The 27,627-nt window shown below is 40.9% G+C and overlaps 1 protein-coding gene across 1 annotated transcript in view; it reads left to right on the top strand.

Moving 5' to 3' along the window:
• The window catches only part of WDR44 (WD repeat domain 44), a 103,441-nt gene that overhangs the window by 16,743 nt on the left and 59,071 nt on the right, over positions 1 to 27,627 (top strand). Inside the window, exon 2 of the mRNA XM_066356870.1 lies at positions 19,265 to 19,298. Coding sequence (XP_066212967.1) covers positions 19,265 to 19,298 — 34 coding nt within the window. The remainder of the gene's footprint in view (positions 1 to 19,264; positions 19,299 to 27,627) is intronic.

Consider the following 27,627-nt stretch of genomic DNA (forward strand, 5'->3'; position numbering starts at 1 on the left):
TGACTCCCCACCTACTGGGGGAGGTTTTTGCTTAGCATGTAATCTAGAAAACTTGCAATTGTAATTCGAGATTGTTACTGGGCAGCAGAACCCTTCTGATTCCTAATTTAGGAATTTACAGTTTCGTGTAGGTCTTAGTTAGCCTCCAGACCTTCCTGTTTCAGCTTGCTGGGTTTTAGGAAGCAAAACCTTTTAATTACCTGCTTACTTTTAATAACTGGCTAAGGCCTTATCTGTCCATATCCTGTTCACATCAAGGACCTTAGAATCTCAGCACCTTCTTTATAGAGGCAAACTGTTCTCATTCTGCTTGGTTCAGGTCCTTGAGATGCTGCTTAAGCTCATGTTACTTTTTTTTTTTTTTTTTTTTGTATTTTTCTGAAGTTGGAAACGGGGAGGCAGTCAAACAGACTCCCGCATGCGCCCGACCTGGATCCACCCGGCACGCCCACCAGGGGGTGCTGCTCTGCCCATCTGGGGCATCGCTCTGTTGCAACCAGAGCCATTCCAGCACCTGAGGCAGAAGCCACAGAGCCATCCTCAGCGCCCCGGCCAACTTTGCTCCAATGGAGCCTTGGCTGCGGGAGGGGAAGAGAGAGACAGAGAGGAAGGAGAGGGGGAGGGGTGGAGAAGCAGATGGGCACTTCTCCTGTGTGCCCTGGCCGGGAATCGAACCTGGGACTCCTGCACGCCAGGCTGACACTCTGCCATTGATCCAACCGGCCAGGGCTTATGTTACTTTTATATTTTCCTGATGGCAAAGAGAAAAAGGAAAGTGGGTATTAGAAACAAAATCGGCCATAAGATAATTTTCTGTTAAGCCCTTTATAGTCACCTTCATATAAGAAAAATATTTCCCAAGCCACCAGATTTATTCTAGTTGACTCACTTTATATTCCCTTTCCATTGTCCCTCCTTTTTCCCTCTGTGAAGTCCCATCAGGCATTTTCCAACCTGACAAGAAGCTTCTTCAAAGCCAACCACCTTGTTTTCCTCAGAGCTTAAAAAAAAAAAAGCAAGTTTTCTTACAGAAAAAGAAAGGAGACCTTATTAGTTCATTTTTCTGTGTGTTGTCCAGTTGGTTTTGTATATTCTTTTCGCCCAGTATAATGAGAAGTCTGGAGATGGGAATGTTAGTGTGGATCACTCTTATTTTGTGTACTTTAGGAAGTAGGTCTTTTGAGTTCCCGGCTGTTGACTATGAAACAGGTGTCAAATGTTAGGCTTAGTCTACACACTCCTTCCTCCCTACTCTCAGATGGCATACAGAGTGTGTGTGTTTGTTTTTCAGATAACCCTGAGGTCAGAGGTAAAGAGATACTCAGCCCAAAACCAGAGGCTCTATCTATAGCTAAAGGGCGAGAAGCTAGAGATAGGATCTGGCTCTTTGAAACCACAGAAATTCAGTGTTCTTTATAAAAATAGACTTAAGCACTTGCACCATGATTTTAAGTGCTGATTACCCTAAAGCTGTAGCACCTGAGTGATGAAAATTTGAGTTTAAAATAGGAAAAGGTGATTAACGATAGTCTGGAGAGAAATCACTCACTGAAACTCTGAAAAGACAAGTTAGACTTTTAGTGCCATGTCAATACCTGATTTCAAATCGTGGGTTTTGCAATAAGCCAGCAAGGCATGCAGTTAGCTTCTATTTAGGGCATCTAATCTATATGGGTTCTTAGTACACACTTGTGTGTGTGTGTGTGTGTGTGTGTGTGTGTGTGTGTGTGTGTGAGATGGGGGGGCAGATAGGGACAGACTGGAAGATAGAGATGAGAAACATTGATTCTTTGTTGTGGCACCTTAGTTGTTCATTAATTGCTTTCTCATATGTGCCTTGACTGGAGGGCTCCAGCAGACGGAATCACCCCTTGCTCAAGCCAACGACCTTGCACTCAAGCTGCCGACCTCGGGATTTCAAACCTGGGTCTTCCATGTCCCAGTCCGACGCTCTATCCACTGCGCCACCACCTGGTCAGGCAGTACACACTTGTATTGATTGACGTTTATATCTAGGAGCTATTAGGGCTTCTGATTGTGGGAGGATGTTGAGATTATGTATTGAGAATTGAGAAACAAATTCTATTTCATATTCCAGAAGTCTTATCATTTTTTTGAATGATAAATAATGTACCAGGTCCTGGCTGACTGGCTCAATGGATAAAGTGTCGACCCAGTGTGCAGACATCCCGGATTTGATCCCTGGTCAGTACACAAGTGAGAAGCTACCATGTTTTTCTACCCCTACCCCTCCCTTTTCTTTCCCTTTCCCCCTCTCAGAACCAGTGGCTCAAATAAGTTGGTTCCAGCAGCAGTATCAGCCCCAGATTGGAGGAGGGGCACTGCCTGCCAGGTGGATCCTGATCAGAACACATGAGGAGTCTGTCTCTCCATCTCCCCTCCTCTCACTTGAAAATGAAAATAAATAAATAAATAATGTTCCTAAAATGTATCTAATATCCTTTTTCATAAAGTTAAGAGTATTCTGCGTAACCAGGCAGTGGCACAGAGGATAGAGCATTGAACTGGGATGTGGAGGACCCAGGTTTGAGACCCCAAGGTGGCCAGTTTGAGCCCAAGGTCGCTGCCTCGAGCAAGGGGTTACTCGCTCTGCCGTAGCCCCCCTGTCAAGGCACATATGAGAGACATCAATCAATGAACAACTAAGGAGCCACAAGGAAGAATTGATGTTTCTCATCTCTCTCCCTTTTTGTCTGTCCCTATCTGTCCCTCTCTCTGACTCTCTGTCTCTGCCACAAAAAAAAGTGTCCTAAAATGACTGTATATATAGTAACTGAATCCCTTTTTAATGGCAACATAATTTTAATTGATGCTTATCCAGAAAGTTGGCTGTTGATGTTTATTTGACCTATCTACGTTAACCTCATTTTGAACATGTCATTCGAGGACAGTTTTTATATGATATAACTATCTTTATAAATAGAAGTTTTAAGTCAGTTTACATACCTAGAGATTTTGTCAGTTTGTTATAGTAGCCGTCTTGGTGTTTTCTTTGTTTTTGTTCTGTGTTTTTTTCTTTTTAATTGGTGGGGAATAGCTACACTCAAAAAATGAAGCTGTTAATACATCTTTCTACTCTTCCCTGAGTGTTTTTGATAGCTGTTAATACACCTTTCTTGTCTTCATTGAATGTTTTATACATAATAGCTTATATACAATTTTTACATTTGAGCATATGCAATTAATGCACTGTCTGGAAAAGCTTTGACTGAATTCACAGATACACATTTTTTTCCCAGTCAGTGAATGGTATTGAATACTTAGATGAATATTTATACGATAACATTGACCATGTAATTTCTCCCACTCTGTCTCTTTATCACACACCAACAGATCATAGGATGAATTATCTAGCTAATTAACTTGGTGATGGTGTAGTGTTGCCAGGTGAAATACAGCACTCCCAGTTCAATTCCAATTTCAGATAATCATACTGAAAATGTATTTTATTGTTATCTGAAATTGGAATTGAACTGGGCAGCCTGTGTTTATAGTTGCTAGATCTGACAACCCTAAATGGAGGAGAAGCAGGAGACTAACGGGTATGGGCACACTTGTGCTCACAGTTCCAGTGCAATCTTTACTAAGACAGAGATACCAAGAGCGCTATGTTGATTTTAGAGTCCAACAACTTTTTCTTTGAAAGTACAGTAGTGAAACAAAGCTCACAAATAGCAAAGCTTAGCATTGTGGGTTTTTAATTTTTTTTTTTATTCATTAGTTTTAGTGAGAGAGGAAGGGAGAGAGAGAGAGAGAGAGAGAGAGAGAGAGATATCGGAACATTGCTCTATTCCTATATGTGCCCTGACCAGGGATTGATCTGGCAACTTCTGCACTTCAGGATGATGCTCTAACCAACCGAGCATTCCAGCCAGGACAGCCCTGTGTTATTTAGGGCTATATTACATTTTTTTGTGTGTGACAGAGAGAGAGAGGGACATATAGGTACAGACAGACACAGACAAAAGGAGAGAAATGAGAAGCATCACTTCTTTTTTTTTTCTTTTAAAGTTTTATTTATTTTTTTATTTATTTTAGAGAGGAGAGGGAGAGACAGAGAGAGAGAAGGGGGGGGGAGGAGCAGGAAGCATCTACTCCCATATGTGCCTTGACCAGGCAAGCCCAGGGTTTCGAACCGGCGACCTCAGCAATTCCAGGTCGACGCTTTATCTACTGTGCCACCACAGGTCAGGCCAGCATCACTTCTTCATTGCAGAACCTTAGTTGTTCATGGATTGCTTTCTTGTTTGTACCTTGATGGGGGGCGGAGGGTAGGGGTGGGGCTACAGCAGAGCAAGTGACCCCTTGCTCAAGCGAGGGACCATGGTGTCATATCCACAACCCCACGCTCAAGATGGTGAGTCCATACTCAAGCCAGCGATCTTGGGGTTTCAAACCTGGGTCCTCTGCATCCCAGTCCAATACTCTTTATCTACTGCGCCACCACCTGGTCAGGTGGGATATATTACATTTTAAAAAGAAACCTAAAAGAACAATAAATCTAATCTGGGCTAGTGAGAGGGACATATAGGTACAGACCTAAGAAAAAAGCAGCAGATAGAATAGAGAGGACCCAGTAGCTGCACTGCTCTTGATGCTGTTCTCGTTCTCAGGTAACATGATGAGTCACAGTTAATTTTATTTATGTTTTAGAATGACACTTGTGCTCTTTTGTGCAAATAAAATATGGAATAATAGTTTAAAAGTTAAATTAAAACTAGGCTTCAATAAGAAAATTAGTGGATAAGCAAAGTTTCACTGCCTGTACTTTCCAAAATAAATCCAAAATTCAGAAAGTCCAGGCATTCATTTTTTCCTTTTCTTATCCAGATTGGCCTCTTGAGTTCTTTATATTCTCTTCTCAGTTTCTAGAACATTCACAAAATTGGTTTCTCTCTTTCAAATATGTTCTATTTTATCAGTGTTCCTTGTAAAATGTGGTATGCCAGTGTTACACAGTATTCTCTCTCTCCCCCCCTCCCCCCACAGTATTCTTAAGTGTGCTCTTACATATTGTACAATTTACCAGTCCCCTTTCCCTGGACAAAGTAGTTCTGTTAATTCAGCTTAAGACCACAGTACCTCTCTTGGCAGCCATTTCACAAGCTTTTACTCTTCGCAACTAACAAAAATACCTAAATGTTTTCACAGCATTTGCTGTTAAGTCATTATCTCCCCAATCATGCACTTTACATTTACCCTACTACATCGCCTTCTGTTAAGATTTGACCCAGTGTTCTTACCTTATGAAATATTTCTGGATCCCGTCAGGCAGTGTACCCCATCCCTACCTCTCTATCTCAACTTTGTGTTTCCCATTCCAATTTTTGTGTCATCTGCAAGTTCAGTAGCTATTCTATCATTGTCCTCATTCAAGACACTAGTAAAAACATCAAATAGGGTAGAGTACAAGAGAAATTATTTGATATTTCCTTCTGGTTTTCCTTTGAGCTGTTATTCATCACACCATGGATAATGTTCTTGCATCAGTTGCAAAGTCACCTAAGTGTGTTTGAGTCTACATCTCTTTGTTGTCTAAAAGGATTTCTTTGAGAGAATTATAAAATTTAGTACTTAAATCTAGAATTATTTTTTTTGCTTGTGTACAATACAGGATAGGGGAAAAAAGTAATGTTATAGTTGTGAGTATGCGAAACACATAATTTATTCTTGTATTATTTATTATTGTATTATTTTCCATATGAACAACCATAAGCCTGCGTTTGCCCCACCCTGTATAGTCTACATCAGTAACCCTATCAATAAAGGAAGTTATTTAATCTCACATGATTTGCACTCTGTGAATGCTTACTCATTCTTAATGAGTATCTTCCCCCCAGGACTCGGGCCCTTAAAACTATTTAACAATGTATTTAAGAATTCTGCTTGAGATTGACATCAAGTGAATCTGTTTATAGTTTGTAGCATCTCCCTGCTTTCCAGTGTTGATTATTAGAGTTTTACTTATCATCCTCTTCCATCTTCCTGATGCTTGAAAGGTTTTCCACTGGGATTGAGTTCTACAATTCTCAAAGTATGTTGGGATAAAATTTGTCTACGACAGGAGAACTGAACTCATTTAGATTAGTGAGGTACTTTTATCTCCTTGATACGAGTTGGGATTCAGTTACCTCATTCTTACACTTTATTTTTCCCTGTCTGGTTTGACTGATAATAACCATAATTGGAAGAAAAATAATTGAAGTAACCTTTTGAATTATACTATTTATCCACATATAAGCATAACTATACATTCTATTTCTTGATCTTGTTCTTAATATATAAAATATATTGAAATTTTTGAAAAGCTTTGTCGCTAGTAATTTTTTTTTTAAATACTACCACATTCTGAGACCAGTCTTCCTGATATTGTTCTCCTAGGTGTTTGCAGTTTTCCTTGGATATATGCCCATTTCATCCCTCTGATATTTTCTGTGTGTTTTCATTTAAAATACTTATGACATGTCACCGTGGAGATGCAATAAACATAATTCAGACTATGAGAAATTCCACAGTATGAACAAACTATTTTCTCTGTGTGTGTTTTAAGACTACTTTTCAGAGCAGTTTTAGGCTTACAGCAAAATTTAAAGGAAAGTACAGAGATTTCCCATGTACCCCTTCCCCTCCCCACATGCAGTCTCCTCCATTGTCAACATCCCCCACCAGAGTGGTACATTTGTTATACTTGATGAAGCAACATTGACATGTCAATCACCCAAAGTCCATAGTTTACCTTAGGGTTTACTCTTGATGTTAGAGGCATATTAAGATCGGTTGAGGCCCCTGGTGTGGAAGAAAATATTCAGCCCATTACATTAGAAAAAAGCGTAAAGTTGGGGTTTTGCGGGGCCCTTCAGAAGTTGGGGCCCAGGGCATGCACCTGGTGCGCCCACCGTTAAATACACCTCTGCTTGATGTATATTCTATGGATTTGGACAAATATATAATGATGTGTTTGGACAAATGTATAATGACATATATCCATCATTTTAGAAACATTCAGAATAATTTCCCTGCCCCAAAAATCTTCAGGATAAACAACCTAGTTCCTCAACACATGAGCTGCTAGAAATAAAAGATGTAAGAGAATATACAGACTGAAAGAGACAAATCAACTAATATGGACCTTTTTTGGATATTGATTGAAATGAGCCAACTAAAAAAATAATTGAGATAATCCAGGAAATGTTGACTGTATATAGTAAGGAGTTAAACATGATAATAGTACTGTGATTATGCCTTAAAGAGAAATCTTTTAAAAGTACGTAATGAAATCTTATGGGTAAAATCAAATAATTTCTGGGATTTGCTTCAAAATAATCTGGCAAGGGAGTGAAGGGAGAAGTATTGATATTGATCATTATTGAACATAGTTCATATGTTGTACATGTGGGTTCATAATGTTATTTTCTTAATTTTGTATATGTTTGAAATAGCCATTAATTAAAAGTTGTAAAAATACCCCAAAGTATTTTTAATAGTCATTTTCATTGTTATTGGCAGGTTCGGGACTAAACCTCAGACCTGATTCCCGCTCATGCTCTTTCACTCAATAGCTACATTAAAGCCCTTTTCTTATAGATTGAATGTCAAGTTGCCCTTTCAGTCTCTGGGACCCTTCAGCCTCCTCTGGGAAATTTGATTTCTAGATAATCGAGGCTTTAATTTATAGCCAGTTTCACTTCTGGCTACCTACCCAAGTGGGACCATGAGGGATATTAGAATTATTAGGATAAATCGACAGGCTGCATAAGTTGTTAGAATCAGCAAGGAGACCTGGGTCTAGTCCTAACTCCACTTTTGATTTTAGAATAAGCTCTAACAGGTCAGGAATCACTTCTGTTTTGTTTACTGCTTTATACCCAGTGCCTACCTAGCGCTGTGCTGGTACGTGGTAAGCAGTGGGTAAATGTTAAATGAGTGAATTCATTTCACCTTTCTGGGACTTATTTTCTTCACATGTGAAATGATATAGTTGGTTTAAATCAGAGGTCGGGAACCTCTTTGGCTGAGAGAGCCATGAACACCACATATTTTAAAATGTAATTCCATGAGAGCCATACAACGACCCGTGTACTTTACGCATTATCCAATAAAAATTTGGTGTTTTCCAGGAGGACAGCTGTGATTGGCTCCCGCCACCCATAACCATAAACATGAGCGGTAGGAAATGAATGGATTGTAATGCACGAGAATGTTTTATATTTTTAACATTTTTTTTTATTAAAGATTTGTCTGTGAGCCAGATGCAGCCATCAAAAGAGCCACATCTGGCTCGCGAGCCATAGGTTCCCAACCCCTGGTTTAAATGATTCTTAAGTTTCCTTCAACCTCTAAAAGCAATAAAATAAAACTGTTTTCCCTGCTGACTGATTTTTCAAATCCTTTTAGAATTTTGGAAAGGATTACTGAATATCTTTAACCCTAGGTAACATCAGTACGTAGCGTGTTCACTTCTAACACCTGTGACAGAAAATCCAGAGTTATGTTGTGTCCAGATCTCTTTAAAAATGGCCTGCTGCTATGCATTTTCTATTGGATTGATTTTTGTTCCATTAAGTTAATAAATACTGTTCTCAACATTACTAAATTAGAGAGTCGGGTTTAGCAAGTTCCAAAATCAAACTAAGAGGGTTAATAAAATGTGTTGCTTGCATATTTGTACTTTTCACTGTTCAGTCTTGATTGCAGTATTATGTCAGTTTGTAAAGGATTTGATATTTTGCTTTCTATGGAAAGTTAGTTGGCAACTTTTGGGTAAGTTGCAGATCCAAATCTCAGTGACTAAGCACCTGCCTTTGGGAGTAATGACCTTATTATTCCAATGAAGTTTTGCCTCAGGTATCTGAAGGTCGTTACTGGATCAGGTCAGGGTTTATAGAAGAAAAATAATTCCTATATTGTCCTGCAGAATCACCAAAGTGGCATATTGAAGACATGTAAAAATTTTAAAATAATGACTGTTGTGCAAATATTAAAATGCCTTGGTATTAAACACAAATATCTAGTTGCAAAAGGGAAAGGAAAATTTCTATAATTTGAAATGCTAAAGAGATAGGGACTGGAAAATGCATCTGTCATACATATTTTATATTCAAACATGAGTTTTTTTTAATATTAATTCAATATAGTGTGTGAAAATAATTTAAATTTTTTTTTCATTGATTTTAAGGGTGGGGTGGGAGGAAGAGACAGAGAAAGAAGCATCAACTCTGTTCCGCTTAATTGCTTCTCGTGTGTGCCCTGACCGGGATCAAACCCATGACCGCAGTGTTCCGAGATGACACTCTATCCAGGCCAGGGAGGGAATAATTATTCAATATGTTACAGTAAACAGGATATAATGAATTAAAATATTCTATCTCTATTGAAAGTTGCCAAAGTAGAAATCTGAAAATTGCTTTTCTATTCAAAACCTATGTGGAAGCGACACTAAAAATAATTTTAATATTTGATCTATACATATAAGGGTATAAGCCATATGGGTTTTTTTAAAAACAACACTTGTTTAAATTTTTTAAAGATTTTATTTAGAGAGAGGAGAGAGAGAGAGGAAGGCAAGGCAGAGGTGTGGGAAGCAACTCACAGTTGCTTCTCGCATGTGCCTTGACTAGGCATGTCTGGGGCCTTGAACCGGCGACCTCAGCATTCCAGATTGATGCTTTGTCCACTGTGCCACCACAGATCAGGTAAAAAAACAATACTTGTTTAAAGCAGACTTTATTTTGAAACTATTTCAGAAATTGCTTATTTTTGTGTTTAAATTTAACAGTACCATCGATGATATGCTGCAAAAATCAAAGATTTGCTGTGTTTTTAATTAGTTTTAATATATTGAAATTTTTTTATGCTGTTAGGTAATAAAGGAAGCTTTTCCCTTTAAAGTTAAAGATATGGTTAAACTTTGTACGAAGCACATTTATTATTATTATTTTTTACAGAGACAGAGAGAAAGTCAGAGTGAGGATAGACAAGGACAGACAGACAGGAACGGAGAGATGAGAAGCATCAATCATCAGTTTTTTGCTGCGCATTGCGACACCTTAGTTGTTTATTGATTGCTTTCTCATATGTGCCTTGACTGTGGGCCTTCAGGCAGACCAAGCAACCCCTTGCTCGAGCCAGCGACCTTGGTTGGGTCCAAGCTGCTGAATTTTTGCTCAAACCAGATGAGCCCGCGCTCAAGCTGGTGACCTCGCGCTCTCGAACCTGGGTCTTCTGCATCCCAGTCCGACACTCCATCCACTGCGCCACTGCCTGGTCAGGCACATTTATTATTTAAATTAAACTTTTTGGTTATCAGATATTTAAATGTGTCTGAAATATTTGCTTTTAAAATACTCTATGATAAAAACTTTTGAAATGGGTAAATGAATTTGGAAGTTATCATTTTTGTTAGGTTTCATTTAAAGTAAGGAATACCACCAATGCTTAAAGATTTATCACTTGTGTAAGGGTACCAAAAGTTATTTTAAGTAAACATTTGGCCTTTTTCATGGAAAAATTACTCATCTTAACCTGTAAATAGGGAAACCCTAATTTGCTCAGTTTAGTATCTACAGAAGATTTTGAAGGAATATTTTTGTAGTTAACTAGATGTATCAAAGCATTACTGGACATTTCTCTGTGTGTGTGTGTGTGTGTGTGTGTGTGTGTGTGTGTGTGTGTGTGTGTGTGTTGGATTATGTCTATATTTTTAGGAGAAATCAGGGTAGAATATTTAGATTGTTAATCATGGTGTAAATTACATCTTCACTCCCAAACTAATGAAAGGCCTTAAAATAAAATTTTCTAAAATTACAGAAACTCTTAAAAACTCTCACTTACAGGTCTTGCAGATAGTTGATTGGGAAAGCCATGATCAGAACTTAATTTTGACTTGTTGTCTCCTATTTCTTCAGTCCCCAAACTCGAACATGAATATAGCCATGAGCTATATTATAACCGACAGGGATATGTTCTGAGAAATGCAATGTCAAGCAGTTTCATCGTTGTGTGAACACTATAGAGCGCACTTATACAAACCCCGATGGTCTAGCCTCCTACACACCCAGGCTCTATGGTGTAGCCTATTGCTCCTGGGCTGCCAGCCTGGGCAGCGTGTCATTGTACAGAACAACACGAGATTAAATCAAACATAAAAGAAAATGATGTAATCAAGAGATGCAGAAAAACACAAGATGTAAGAGGCTGATGCCAGTGTAATAAGGCATGCTGTTTAACAGCAAACGTTTTTGTTCTCTTTTTTTTTCTTTTTGATAAAGGCAGAGAGAGAGAAAGAGAGAGTGACAGGAATGTAGAGCTGCTCCTGGATGCGCCCTGACCAGGGAATTGAACCTGCAACATCAGCACTCTGGGAGGATGCTCCAACCAACTGAGCTGTCCAGCCAGGGCTTAATTTTTATTGATTCTTAGAAATACAGAGGAAGGGGAAGAGAGAAGCATTTATTTATTGTTCCATTCAGTTGTGGATTTTTTTGGTTTCTTCCATGTTTGCCCTGACTGGGGATCATCAAACCCATGAACTTGTTGTTTCAGGACGATGTTCTTTTGCATTTTTTTTATTTATTCATTTTAGAGAGGAGAGAGAAAGGGAGAGAGAGAGACAGAGAGGGAGAGAGAGGGGAGAGTGAGAGACAGAGAGAGAAGGGGGGAGGAGCTGGAAGCATCAACTCCCATATGTGCCTTGACCAGGCAAGCCCAGGGTTTTGAACTGGCAACCTCAGCATTTCCAGGTTGACGCTTTATCCACTGCGCCACCACAGGTCAGGCTAGGACGATGTTCTTAACTGACTGAGCTAACCAACCAGGGCCAGCACAAACTTTTTTTTATAAGTATAAAGAGTATACTCTAAGAACAGTAACATGTATAGTATAGTAAATAGCATAAACCAGCAACATAGTTACTATCAGTATAAAGTATTAGGTACTGTACATAATTATGTGTGCTGTACTTTTATATGACTGGCAGCGTAGTAGGTTTGTTTACACCAGTATCACACAAACGTGAGTCATGCAATGTATTGTGTAGTCTCTTACAGTAGGAAATTTTCAGCTCCGTTACAATCTTATTGGACCATCGTCCTGTATTCAGATACTCATTGATGGAAACAGCGTTAGGCAATGCATGACTGTAATTGTTTTTTTGTTTTTTTTTTGTGGGGGTGGGACAGACAGGAAGGGAGAGAGATGAGAGACATCAATTCTTCTTTGTGGCACCTTAGTTTTTTATTGATTGCTTTTCATATGCACTCTGACTGAGGAACTCCCAACTGAGCCAAATAACCCCTTGCTCAAGCCAGCGACCACAGGGTTATGTCTATGATCCCACGCTCAAGCCAGCAACCTCGGGGTTTTGAACCTGGGTCCTCAGCGTCCCAGGCCAGTGCTCCATCCACTGCACCACTGCCTGGTCAGGTGACTCTAATTGTTTTCTTTTTTTTTTTTTTTTTTTTCATTTTTCTGAAGCTGGAAACAGGGAGAGACAGTCAGACTCCCGCATGCGCCCGACCGGGATCCACCCGGCACGCCCACCATGGGGTGGCGCTCTGCCCACCAGGGGGCGATGCTCTGCCCATCCTGGGCGTCGCCATATTGCGACCAGAGCCACTCTAGCGCCTGGGGCAGAGGCCGAGGAGCCATCCCCAGCGCCCGGGCCATCTTTGCTCCAATGGAGCCTTGGCTGCGGGAGGGGAAGAGAGAGACAGAGAGGAAAGCGCGGCGGAGGGGTGGAGAAGCAAATGGGCGCTTCTCCTGTGTGCCCTGGCCAGGAATCGAACCCGGGTCCTCCGCACGCTAGGCCGACGCTCTACCGCTGAGCCAACCGGCCAGGGCCTCTAATTGTTTTCTTTAGGCAGATAGTCACTCTGAAATATATAATGTTATTATCTATGCTTTGAAGTTTGAGAGGAGTTGTGTGTGATTAGGGATACCAAATATTAATGACAGCCCATTTGTTTGGTGGCTACTTCTTTGGTAATAATGATTCTCTGATAAAACTGCAAATAAAAAGTAATTACTGAAAATATCCTCTGGAAAATAAAAAGTGCCATAAAGTCATGAACAAAATTTCTCATGACAACCTAGCACTCCAGAAGTCATGGGTTTGAACTTCAATCACCAGGGCACATCCAAGAAGCAATCAATGAGCACACAGCTAACTGGAACAAAATTTCTCATGGGGAAACCCACACTCAGAATCTATGGCAGGGGTCCCCAAACTACGGCCCGCGGGCCGCATGCGGCCCCCTGAGGCCATTTATCCGGCCTCCACCGCACTTTCGGAAGGGGCACCTCTTTCATTGGTGGTCAGTGAGAGGAGCATAGTTCCCATTGAAATACTGGTCAGTTTGTTGATTTAAATTTACTTGTTCTTTATTTTAAATATTGTATTTGTCCCCGTTTTTTTTGTTTGTTTGTTTTTTGTTTTTTGTTTTTTTGTTGTTTTTTTTTACTTTAAAATAAGATATGTGCAGTGTGCATAGGGATTTGTTCAGTTTTTTTTATAGTCCGGCCCTCCAATGGTCTGAGGGACAGTGAACTGGCCCCCTGTGTAAAAGGTTTGGGGACCCCTGATCTATGAGTTTTTTACCATGTAATTCCACTTTCATTTTTTTTCCTAGAAAGATATTTATTTTTAAATATATTTTGTTGAATTTATTGTGGTTACGTTGGTTATTTTAAATAGGTTTCAAGTGTAGAGTTATATAATGCATCTCATCTGTATATTTTATTATGTGTTCACCACCCATAGTTTAGTCTCCTTTGCAATTCCATCTAAAAATATTTTTTAGATTTTGTTTATTCATTTGGAGAGAGAGAGAGAGATGGGGGGAGGAGCAGGAAGCATTAACTCACATACGTACCTTGAGCAGGCAAGCCCAGGGTTTAGAACTGATGACTTCAGTTGTTCCGGGTTGACACTTTACTGCACCACCACAGGTCAGCAATTGATTTTGAAAAACCTGATTTACCCATTGGCCAGTTTGGCTCAGTGGAAAGAGCATCAGCCTGAAGTATGAACATCCTGGGTTCAATTTCTGGTCACGGCACAGTAGAAGTGACCATCTGCTTCTCTCCCACTTCCTTTACCCCTTCTCTGCCTCTTCCCCTCCTGCAGCCAGTGGCTTGGTTGGTCCAAGCACCAGCCTCAGGTGCTGAGGATAGCTCAGTAGATTCGAGCATCGGCTCCAGACAGGGTTGCTGGGTGGATCCTGGTCAGGGCCATGCACAAGTCTGTCTCACTATCTCCCTTCCTCTCACGTAAACAAACAAACAAAAAACCTGGTTTCCCAGTTCAATGCAGATCAGAAGCAAAAATTAGAAGTGTGGGGGCTGGAGGGGAGCAAAGCTTTTAAAAGCATGGGCATGGCTAGTTGTAAGAAGTGACCACAAATAGCGGAAGGAGATGTAAAACTGCAGAACAGGCATTCCAAGCACAGTAGCCAGGGGTTCTGCATTGTGAAGCCAAGTAAATCACCTGCACCTGAGGGTGCCAGGAGATTGTTGGAGTATTAAAATATAGTGTAGTATTTGGGCATGATAATTACTCTGAGTCAGTAGGAAAGCGAAAATTGTATAACCTTCATTTAAGAAAGAATTTTCTAGGAAAAGAATAGTGAACAGCAAGGCTTCGCCTGTAAGGTACTTATTTACAAGCTGCTTTTGAAATTTGAAATTCAAAAATAATTAGAATTCTTTCAGAAGTTTGGCACTCAAAGAGCAGTTTCACCTCGGGAAATTTGATTTATGGAGCATTTCATTATTCTATTCCCTAGCAGTGCCAAACCATTAAGCGTTAATTATAGTTGTTAAAGGCAGATCAGGATTCAGAGTCTTTGACTTAATCAGTTTAGTCCAACCCAAGAAGCAGCGCTAATTGCCCTTACTTTGGTGCTGATTCATAACAGCACTTTGAATATTTTCATAATCATCACCTTTTAAGGCCTTACCCAGCAAGGAGGCAATATTAATATTGCAAAGTACTTGAGAGAGTGGGCCCTAGGGTCTGACTGCCTGAGATCAAATCCTAGCCCTACTGTTGACTAGCAGTACCATTTAAATTATCTAGTCTGACCCGTGCCTCAGTTTTTCATTGTGTAAAACAGGGAAGGTACTGTAACTATCTCAGGAAAGTTGTGAGGACTAAAGCTAAAAAAAGTCAAAGTCTTAGCACATTGTTTGAAACCTGACTAATAAATGCTGGCCATTGCTTTATTACTACAAGGCCTCTAGCGGGAGTGCCTCCTCTGCGAATACTAAATAACAATTTACTGTTTCTTCTGTGAGATGAATTGGTCTTTTCTGATCTTTGCACATGGTCCAAATTATTTTAGCCAACTTTGCATTTTATAAACATGTTTGTACTTTTTACTAGATGCTAATATATTCTATTAATGGATGAAAAGTGTGTCCAAAAAATTCTGGTCTTATAGAGTTTCCTTTTAGAGACAATTTTAGGATTTTAGGCTTCTTTAGATGGGAAGAAGCTATACTGGTCTGAAATGTTTTACTGCCTATCAAGTGATTAACAGTTCTGTAACATTTAAAATATGTTTCAAACATGAGTGTCTTATGTAATTAGTTTTGTTTAATTATATCACCAAATGCAAGCAGGCTCTCATGTTAATCACCAGCTCAATATAATCTGGCTTTTTCCAGTATCCTGTTGTTAAGTCAGCTGGAGCTTGACAGGTATTAGGGTATCTTTTCTGTGTTCCAGAAATTGATCTCTGGCTCCCCACTACTGACAAACTGTCAAAAAGTACCCCGGAGAAACTTAGTTCATCGTTTGAGTTTCAATGGAGCAATTCAAAGCTATGTAGAAGCCGCCACCTATTATGTGTGCTCCGTGTACTCTGTCACTCAGTCCTGGCAGTAGTCCTGTGAAGTAGGTGGTTGTACTCCCTTTTACAAAGGAGGGCACTGAGGCCTAGAAAAATTAATTTGGTCAAGATCACACAGAGGATAAATGGCAGAAACAATATTCAAGCAAAGTTCCTGTGCTCGAAACCCCATGCTGTTTTCACTATGCGCCCTTGTCTCTCAAAAGGAAATAATGAATTAGTCTATGTAGTTTGCACGCAGCCATATGTAAAGCTCCGCCAGAACTGATCTGGAATATTTCTATGTGTCTCAACAATTAGTTCATAACTTAAATCCTGTGAATCCACAACCAGAAAGTGCTCTTTACGGAATCAGTTATGTACAAAAAGATAAATGTAGCTCCCTATTCTGTTTTTTGTTTGTTTGTTTGAGTTCTCAAAATGAGGGATATAAGGAAGGCAGAATTTCTTCCCTTCTTTTTTTTTTTTTAACAGAGACAGAGAGAGGGATAGACAGGGACAGACAGACAAGAATGGAGAGAGATGAGAAGCATCAGTCATCAGTTTTTCATTGTGACACCTTAGTTGTTCATTGATTGCTTTCTCATATGTGCCTTGACCACCGGCTTTCAGCAGACCGAGTAACCCCTTGCTCAAGCCATAGACCTTGGGTCCAAGCTGGTGAGCCTTGCTCAGACCAGATGAGCCCGCACTCAAGCTGGCGACCTCGGAGTCTTGAACCTTAGTCCTCCACATCCCAATTTGACACTCTATTCACCGTGCCAACGCTGGTCAGGCTTTTCTTCCCTTCTTTTTTTTTTATTAATTTTTAATGAGGAGAGAGAGTGAGAGAGAGAGAGAAAGAAGGGGGAGGGAGGAGCAGGAAGCATCAACTCCCATATGTGCCTTGACCAGGCAAGCCCAGGGTTTTGAAACGGCGTCCTCAGCATTTCCAGGTCAACACTTTATCCACTGCGCCACCACAGGTCAGGCCTTTTTCTTCCCTTCTTTACCTCGTATTAGGCCTAGATTTATTTTAAATCTTATTTCCTCTTACCACTCTGCATCTATGGCAATTGATCCCCTCCTCCATTGGCATTTAGAATGAGTGCTGTATGGAAGTTTGAGCTTTGAGGTTTTTGGTTTTCTTTTTTTTTTTTTCATTGCACTTGTATTATTGTAGATGTCCTTTGTGTGGATTTTTTTTTAATTCTGAATATCCTTGGTTCTAATCAGCTAGATGAACATGATTTTGTTACATACCAGTATAGGTTTGCCAGAGATACTAAGTAATTGGGGATATAAGAATTTTCTTTTTTTTTTTTTTTTTTTTTTTTTTTTTCCATTTTTCTGAAGCTGGAAACAGGGAGAGATAGTCAGACAGACTCCCGCATGCGCCCGACCGGGATCCACCCGGCACGCCCACCAGGGGCGGTGCTCTGCCCCCCAGGGGGCGATGCTCTGCCCATCCTGGGCGTCGCCATATTGCGACCGGAGCCACTCTAGCACCTGAGGCAGAGGCCACAGAGCCATGCCCAGCGCCCGGGCCATCTTTGCTCCAATGGAGCCTTGGCTGCGGGAGGGGAAGAGAGAGACAGAGAGGAAAGCGCGGCGGAGGGGTGGAGAAGCAAATGGGCGCTTCTCCTATGTGCCCTGGCCGGGAATCGAACCCGGGTCCTCCGCACGCTAGGCCGACGCTCTACCGCTGAGCCAACCGGCCAGGGCAAGAATTTTCAATTCTGGAAATCCTCCTTGGTTAATATAAAATTATATTGGCCAGGCCCTGCAATAAAATGGGCAGACAGCATTTTATTCAACTACCTTTTTAAAACAAGTCTTTAGAACCCCGTAAACTAGAATTGTGTCTTATTCCTTCACATCTCTAGTCTGTGGTACACAGTAGGTGTTCCATAAGTGGTTTTTGAATAAAGGGGTTGGTTTTCTGCCAAATATCAAACGTATTTCTTTATTTTTTAATCAGACTTAGGCTTTGATTAAAGGTCAGGGATTCTTCTGTCAAGTATGGATTACTCAGTTTGGCATGTAAAGAGCATGGTAGAGGACTTGATGCTTTTCTTGGTTCTGTCCCTAAATATGTGGCTTTGGGGAAAGTCAGTCTGTCTCTCAGCACCTCAGATTTTCTATGTGTAAACAGAAGCTGTGTAATGAGATGATCTTGAAGGTGCCATTCAACACAGAGTTGTATCATCTGTGATCACTGCATTTTACAAAAAATCTCTAAGACTGGCGTATTAATGTCAATCACTTAATAGTGTTTCTTACTACATAACCCTAAACTATACTAAGTGATTATAAGGGTATGTCTCTCTATTTTGCTTTGTAGTGGATATCAAACTGTTCCTATCTGAAGAAAAATGTGGCCAGGGTGTATGAAAATAATTGGTGAAGAGTTACTTTTTTAAATTACTGTATCTAGAATAGTTTGTGCTTTTGAATAATGTTTTGCTCCAGTAGAAGAATGAGCTGTGAAAAAAACTGGGTTATTCTTTTCAAAAGCACTGTATATATCTAATGCACATAAAACTTTTCATTCACATAAGCAAATTAAGGCAACCATGAGATATACTTTTGCCTATCAGATTTAAAAAATTTTTGAAATAACACTCATTTTTGGCAGGAGGATTAAAGACAAACTGAGAACAGTAGGGCTGTAAATTGATACAGTGGTTTTCGAGGACAATTTGAAAGTTTCTCAAAATGCTGAACTTTGGCCTGCAGTTCCACTTCTGGGGAAATTTATTTTAAAGAAATGTATCACCACGCCTGACCAGGCGGTGGCGCAGTGGATAGAGCGTTGGACTGGGATGTGGAATGACCCAGGTTCGAGACCCCGAGGTCGCCAGCTTGAGTGCGGGCTCATCTGGCTTGAGAAAAAGCTCACCAGCTTGGACCCAGGGTCGCTGGCTCCAGCAAGGGGTTACTCGGTCTGCTGAAGGCCCGTGGTCAAGGCACATGTGAGAAAGCAATCAATGAACAACTAAGAAGTCGCAATGCGCAACAAAAAACTAATGATTGATGCTTCTCATCTCTCCGTTCCTGTCTGTCTGTCCCTGTCTATCCCTCTCTCTGACTCTCTCTGTCTCTGTAAAAAAAAATGTATCATCAAAGAGCACATTTTCTTTACAAAGATGCTTATTATATTATTATGTCATATAGCTATATTTCTGGGAAGACAAAAAATACTCAAATCTCTACATGGTAAGATTATGGGTCACTTCAATTTTCTTCTCTACTTTTTTGTTTTCTATATTTTCTATATGCACAGAGACTTATTTTCAATCACAAAATACATGCATGTTCTTTTAAAAATGTGTTCTCGTCTTTAATAAGTGTATGGAAGTATTTCCCTTCTCACCTGCTCTATTCAACGTCCCCTTGCTTTTATTTCTGAACAGGTCTACAGAAAAAGTTGGAATTTCAACATTAGAGGTGAGTTGTGCTTTCTGATAATTACGTTTCTACAAATTTTGTACACTTTCATTCATTTTAAAAATATAATTATTTTCTTTCTGCTGCTTATTTCTTGCTAAATAATATTGTTTGTATTTTACTAGATGTGATTAGATACTCTAGAAATAGCTAAGTATATATTGTGCTACAAGGCAGGGACTATAAGTATGTTTTAGATTTCCACTAATTTTTATTTGATTTATAATTTTTAGAATACAAGAGCACTATAAAATACTTCTGTGTGTGTGTTTTAATTGAAAAAGTAAACTTGCATGACAAAAATGTGGAGTTACCAAAACACTTGTATATTTCTAATGGGAACATGTGTTAGCATCGTCACCGTATATAAAAATCAATCCCAGTCCTGTATCCAAGCAAAGGAATTTGTATGAAGACATGATGATATTGCAAACTATTTAAGTACAGGAATATCAGCAAATAGATATTCTTTGATATTTGATATTTTATATCAAATAGGGTATATACTGTATGTGCTTGTATGTATATGTTTATGTGGGTGAGGGATATCTATATATATTTATTTATAATCTCAAACATGCTTTATTTTTTCCATTTCCAGTGTCCTTAACTTCTTTTAAGACACATTGGATATTGATCTCTTTCATAAATTCTGGTATATTTATATGGAATATTCTACAGTAGCAGATAGAAATTCATTATTTATACACAATAACATGGATGAATTTCAGCACCATAGTATTTACTGGGGGAAAAACAACTCAGAAAATTATATGCAGTAAGATTCCATTTATATTCATTACAAAAGCATGCACAATTAAAGAATATATTGTTTAGTAAAGTTACAAGCATAGTCAAACTATAAAGAATAGCAGGGGAATAATAAACACAAAGATTAGGATATCAGTTATTTCCTTTTTTAAAAAGATTTTATTTATTGATTTTATAGAGGGGAGGGGGAGGAGGGAGTGAGAAGTATCAATTCATGGTTGTTTCACTTTAGCTGTTCATTGCATGCTTGTTGCTTGTCGTATGTGCCTTGACTGGGCAAACCAAGGGTTTAGAACCAGCAACCTCAGCATTCCAGTTTGATGCCCTGTCCACTGTGCTACCACAGGTCAGGCAGTATCAGTCATTTCTAACAGGGAAAGAATGTAATGGAAATGAAAAGGAAAAGGATATACAAGAGACTTGAAAGCTAGTAGGAACAACGTTTTATTTCTTAAATTAACTGCTTAAGAAAGATTATGTCATCCTTCTTTAGTCCTTTTATAAAAATCCTTTTAGCCTGACCTGTGGTGGCACAGTGGATAAAGCGTCGACCTGGACTGCTGATATCACCGGTTCAAAACGCCGGGCTTGCCTGATCAAGGCACATATGGGAGTTGATGCTTGCTGCTCCTCCCCCCTTCTCTCTGTCTTTCTTGCTCTCTCTCCTCTCTTTCTAAAAATGAATAAATAAAAATCTAAAAAGAAATCCTTTTATGTTCTGTTTATTAAAAACAAATTTTAAAGTAGTATACAAGGCCCTGGCAGGTGGCTCAGTGGATAAAGCATCGGCCTGGCACATGGACATCCCAGGTTTGATTCCCAGTCAGGGCACACAGGATAAGTGACCATCTGCTTCTCCACCTCTGCCTCTCCCTCCGCTTTCCCGCTTCCCTTCCTGTAGCCAGTGGCTCAGTTGGTTTCAGTGTGGCCCCAGGCACAGAGTGTAGCTCAGTTGAAGCACATCGGCCTCAGGTGCCTAAAATAACTTGGCACTCGAGTATCACCCCCAGATGGAGTTGCCAGGTTGATCCTGGTCCAGGCACATGCGGGAATGTACTTCACTTGTTCGCTTCCTCTAAATAAATGAATAAATGAATGAATAAGTAAATAAGTAAGTAAGTAAACACATTCATACACACACACACACACACACACACAGACATGGGTAAAATCTGCTCAGTGCAAAAGTAGATGATTGAAAATATAACTCCCCTCCCATTCCTTAGCTTCCCAATCCCTATATCCATAGACTGTTGCTATTTATTAGGCCTGTGGGGTTTTTATTTTATTTTATTTTATTTATTTTTACAGAGACAGAGTCAGAGAGAGAGACAGATAGGGACAGACAGACAGGAAGGGAGAGAGATGAGAAGCATCAATTCTTCATTGCGACACCTTAGTTGTTCATTGATTGCTTTCTCATATGTGCCTTGACTGTGGGGCTACAGCAGACTGAGTAACCCCTTGCTCAAGCCAGCGACCTTGGGTCCAAGCTGGTGAGTTTTTGCTCAAACCAGATGAGCTCACGCTCAAGCTGGCGACCTCGGGGTCTCGAACCTGGGTCCTCCGCATCCCGGTCCAACGCTCTATCCACTGTGCTGCTGCCTGGTCAGGCAGGTCTATGGGTTTTAAAAGCCACTTAACTCTAAGATATCTTTTGGTTATAATAAATAGGTTTTGGGAATTTATGAATTTATCTCAATAATTACAGATTGTCCTTAAATAAAATCAGACAATGTACATATTTAGTAAATAAATATGAAGTTAGAAATTTTTTTTTCTTTTTTTTTTTTTTTGTATTTTTCTGAAGCTGGAAACGGGGAGAGACAGCCAGACAGACTCCCGCATGCGCCCAACCAGGATCCTCCCGGCACGCCCACCAGGGGCGACGCTCTGCCCACCAGGGGGCAATGCTCTGCCCCTCCGGGGCGTCGCTCTGCTGCGACCAGAGCCACTCTAGCGCCTGGGGCAGAGGCCAAGGAGCCATCCCCAGCGCCCGGGCCATCTTTGCTCCAATGGAGCCTTGGCTGTGGGAGGGGAAGAGAGAGACAGAGAGGAAGGAGGGGGGTGGAGAAGCAAATGGGCGCTTCTCCTATGTGCCCTGGCCGGGAATCGAACCCGGGTCCCCCACACGCCAGGCCGACGGTCTACCGCTGAGCCAACCGGCCAAGGCCAGAAATTGTTCTTTTTTATTTTTCATTTTGAAATAATTATAGAGTCACAGGAAGCTGCAAAGATAGTGCAGAGAAATCTGTGTATTCTTCACCCAGTTCCCCAGTGGTTATATTTTATTTTTAGTACAATATCAAAGCCAGGAATTTGACATTGGTACAATGTACTGTATAGTTCTATGTCAGTTTATTACATATATAGATTTGTGTAACGGCCACCATACTTAAGGTGCAGATGTTTCATCACCACAAAGATCTCCCTTTTGCTACCCCTTCATAAAGTCACACCTGCCACTTCCCCCTCCCCATCAGCCATGACCTTAGGCAGCCACTAATCTGTTTTCCTTCTCTATAATTTTGTCATTTGAGAATGTCCTATAAATGCAATCATGTATGTGTGATCTTTTGAGCCTGGCTGAAAGGGTTGAGATCCATTCAAGTTGTTGCATGTGTCAGTGATTTGTTCTTTTTCATTGTAAAGTAGTATTCTATGGCATGGATGTACTCAGACTGTTGAGTACATATTATATATAAGGTCTACCGGAAAGTTCTGTTTGTTTTTGGAATAAAACAAAATACAAATTTTTCTTATCGTCAATAAACTTTATTAAATAATATAATTGCCATTATTTTTTTTTCCTGTAGTTTTTGCATTTCTCCGAAGCTGGAAACGGGGAGAGACAACCAGACAGACCCCCGCATGCGCCCGACCGGGATCCACCCGGCACGCCCACCAGGGGCGATGCTCTGCCCACCAATGGGCGATGCTCTGCCCCTCCAGGGTGTCGCCCTGCCGTGACCAGAGCCACCCCAGCGCCTGGGGCAGAGGCCAAGGAGCCATCCCCAGCGCCCGGGCCATCCCTGCTCCAATGGAGCCCCGGCTGCGTGAGGGGAAGAGAGAGACAGAGGAAGGAGGGCGGGTGGAGAAGCAAATGGGCGCCTCTCCTATGTGCCCCGGCCGGGAATCGAACCCGGGTCCCCCGCACGCCAGGCCGACGCTCCACCGCTGAGCCAACCGGCCAGGGCCATAATTGCCATTATTATTAATGATTTCTTGCCACCATGAGGGCAATTTGTATATCCCATTTTTGGAAAATGTTTTATCTTTTGATGCGAAAAATTGAACCACTACTTGTTTGATATTTTCTTCAGTTTTGAATTTTTTGCCCTTCAAAAAATTTTGTAAGGACAAAAACAAGTGATAGTCAGAGGGTGCTAAGTCCTGAGAATATGGTGGATGCGACAGACATGCTTCTGTAGCATTTCTTCCTTGTTGAAATTCGTAAAAATTACAGTGGCGTAAATGAACTTTATCAGTAGCCATGGGTACACTATTGCTTCACACATAAGGCTAATGTGAATCAACTTTGTTTTAGTTAATTTGCTAAGTCAGTATGTATACATTAAGTGATAAAAATAGAGAGGCACACATGCGCCAAATAAACGTGCTTACGTGTCGAAACTTGTTGTGATAGAAATGGACAGAACTTTCTGGTAGACCTTATATAACAGCCTATCAATTGATATCTTTATTTTTTATTTTTTTATTTTTATTTTTTTACAGAGAGAGAGAGTTAGAGAGAGGGATAGACAGGGACAGACAGACAGGAATGGAGAGATGAGAAGCATCAATCATTAGTTTTTCGTTGCACATTGCAACACCTTAATTGTTCATTGATTGCTCTCCATACGTGCCTTGACCGCAGGCCTTCAGCAGACCGAGTAATCCCTTGCTTGAGCCAGCGAGCTTGGGCTCAAGCTGGTGAGCTTTTTGCTCAAACCAGATGAGTCCTCACTCAAGCTGGTGACCTCGGGGTCTCCACCCTGGGTTTTCCGCATCCCAGTCTGACGCTCCATCCCCTGCACCACCTCCCGGTCAGGCTATCAATTGATATCTTAAGCAATCCAAAGAAAGATTTAATGTAGTCCCAATATTTAATGGTTTTATAATATCACAGAAAAAACATGTATACAAAGCAATGGCCTGTGAGGTATTAATGTTTGCAGAACAGAATAGAACTCACGTGCTACAAGGTGTTAGAGGAGGAAGGGAGAGGCAGGGTGACTATGAGAGCACTGTTACTTGGAATAGTAGAGAAAAGATTCAAGGAGGAGGTTAAACTTGTGCTGGCTTTGAAAATTGGGAGAGGCCCTGACCAGGTAGCTCAGTTGGTTAGAGTGTGTCCCGATACACCAAGGTTGCAAGTTCATTCTCTGGCCAGGGCACATACAAGAGTCAACCAATGAATAAATAAGTGGAACAACAAATCTATCTATCTCAATCAAAGAAAATAGGGAGAGATTTGAATAGGTAGGTAGCTAGAGAAAAATTGGGAAAACATTGTATGTTAGGCAATAGTATGAACTAAGTAATATGCAAACACAGAATTATCTGGGAGCATTGAAAGACTGGTGTGGCCCATGTAGCCATTACAGTTATAGCATACTGAAAGAATATGTTGACACCAGATTTAATGAGTCTTGAATTTCAGATTGAAAGCTTTGGCTTTAAAATTTTGAAGCCATTTAAAACATCAGTTTTCATATTTCTTATAGTTGTGCTCTTCAGTGTTTTTTGCTGGAGAATTAACAAAAGATAAGTGGTAAAATGGTGGAAGAACATTTGGATGAAACAGACTAATTCAGAGAGAGACTTATTAAGAGGCAGTTATACTGTCAAGACAAGACTACAAAAAAGAGACAGTGTTTATAGGAATGGATGGATGAATGAAACAACTTTTTTTTTTTTTTTTGGTATTTTTCTGAAGTGAGAAGCAGGGTGTTAGACAAACTCCCACATGTGCCCGACTGGGTTCTACCCGGCACGCCCACCAGGGGGGATGCTCTGCCCATCTGGGCTTTGCTCCATTGCAACGGAGCCATTCTAGTGCCTGAGGCAGAGGCCACCGAGACATCCTCAGTGCCTGGGCCAACTTTGCTCCAATGGAGCCTTGGCTGCAGGAACGGAAGAAAAAGATAGAGAGGAAGGTGAGGGGAAAGGATGGAGAAGCAGATGGGCGCTTCTCCTTTGTGCCCTGGCCGGGAATTAAACCCAGACTTCCACACGCTGAACCAACGCTATACCACTGAGCCAACTGGCCAGGGCCAAAACGACTCTTAAGAGTTGTTTCCTGGCCTGACCAGGCAGTGGCACAGTGCTTAGAGTGTCAGGCTGGAATGCAGAGGACCCAGGTTCAAAACCCCGACGTCGCCAGCTTGATTGCAGGCTCATCTGGCTTGAGCCCAAGGTCACTCACTCTGCTGTAGACCTCCCCCGTCAAGGCACATATGAGAAAGCAGTCAGTGACCAACTAAGGTGCTGCAATGAAGAATTGATGCTTCTTTATCAATCTCCCTTCCTGTCTGTCTGTACCTATCTGTCCCTCTATGTCTGTCACTCACACAAAAAAAATGTTTCCTGTTGTTTTTTTCTCTTTGAGTATAGGTCACTTTTGTACAAATGGTGTAAAACTGAGTTAGTCTTTTGTTGGATATGCTTGTTAAAATTAAAAGCTCAAATCTTATGACTCAATACTGTAAGGAGAGTGCAAGAAGCTCTATGATATTCAACACAAATGGAGGTGGTGTGAATTGCTAGCAATTGAATGATCCACCACTGTTTTTAAAGAAAGCGTGTTTCTGACATTGTGATAGATGGGGGTTAGAGGAATGGCCTGATGGTAGGAAGCTGGGATTTAGTAGGTACTTTGCTTTAGTAATGTAGCAGCCGAAATGCAGAACGGGTAGTAAATGAAGATTGTCTCAAGTCTAGCTAAGTTGATCTTAGGACTTCCATTGCTTTATCCCTGCAGCCTAGCTGAAGTGCTAGAACAGGGGTCGGGCGGGAACCTATGGCTCGCAAGCCAGATGTGGCTCTTTTGATGGCTGCATCTGGCTCGCAGACAAACCCCCCCCCCCATATTTTTCTGAAGCCGGAAACAGGGAGAGACAGTCAGACAGACTCCCGCATGTGCCCGACCGGGATCCACCCGGCACGCCCACCAGGGGGCGATGCTCTGCCCCTCTGGGGCGTCTTTCTATTGCAACCAGAGCCACTCTAGCGCCTGGGGCAGAGGCTGAGGAGCCATCCCCAGCACCGGGGCCATCTTTGCTCCAGTGGAGCCTCGCTGCGGGAGGGGAAGAGAGAGACAGAGAGGAAGGAGAGGGGGAGGGGTGGAGAAGCAGATGGGCGCTTCTCCTGTGTGCCCTGGCCAGGAATCGAACCCGTGACTTCTGCACGCCAGACTGACGCTCTACCACTGAGCCAATCGGCCAGGGCAACAAATCTTTAAAAAAGATAATAACGTTAAAAATATAAAACATTCTCATGTATTACAATCCATTCATTTCCTACTGCTCGTGTTCATGGTTGCGGGTGGCTGGAGCCAATCACTGTCCTCCGGGACAACACCAAATTTTTATTGGATAATGCATAACGTACACGGATCGTTGTATAGCTCTCACGGAATTACATTTTAAAATATGTGGTGTTCATGGCTCTCTCAGCCAAAAAGGTTCCTGACCCCTGTGCTAGGGGAAGGAGCTGGACCTTAGGTAGGTAGCACTTGGAGAGAATCATATACATAGACAATGTGTATCTATACATATCTACAGTATATAGATGTATCTATGTTAAATATAGACATACTAAGTGAAGTTTTACAAAGAAATCTTTCAATTTACCTTCTCTAGGGATCAGATTGTCTGGTAGGTACCATATCAGCTCTTAAACTATGACTTAATAACAGTTTAATTTATAGGAGTTGATAGCTTTCAAAAGTTCGAAATCCAAGGGAGTTTTGTTAAAGCCAAATAAAATAGAAGTCAAATCACTGCTCAGCAGTTTTGGTCAGTGTAAGAGTGTAAATCTGTGACCTTTGAAATTAACTCAAGCAAATTAAATTGAGGTACAGGAGTCATTAGTGTGTAACTTTGCCAAGGTTAATTTAGGGAAAATATCCGTGGAATTAGATTGTATAATGCTTATGGTTTTCCTGCTAATATACAGTTATTGGAGGATAATTGAATGCGTATACTTAATTCGTAGGGCAGTTGAAGGTATTTCTCTAGTGTGCATTAACTGTTCTTTTTTCCTCCTAGTTTTATTGAACTATAATTGACATATATCACTATAAATTTAAGGTGTATAGAAGGATGGTTTGATTTACATATATTGTGAAATGATTACCACAACGGGTTCAGTCAACATTTATTTTTCCATATAAATACAATAAAAAGGAAAAAAAGAGCTTGGTTCCTGAGATTATCATTAGAGGAGAGAGCAGAGAGGAGAGCAGAGAAAGGCCAAGTGGAGGAGGCCAGGAGAAGCAGCTAAGATGGCGGAGTATTGAGTGAGAAGCCAGTTTGTGCAGAGAGTAGGAAGGAGA

This window comes from Saccopteryx leptura, chromosome X (genome assembly GCF_036850995.1).
Source record: "Saccopteryx leptura isolate mSacLep1 chromosome X, mSacLep1_pri_phased_curated, whole genome shotgun sequence".
NCBI classification, from domain to species: domain Eukaryota; kingdom Metazoa; phylum Chordata; class Mammalia; order Chiroptera; family Emballonuridae; genus Saccopteryx; species Saccopteryx leptura.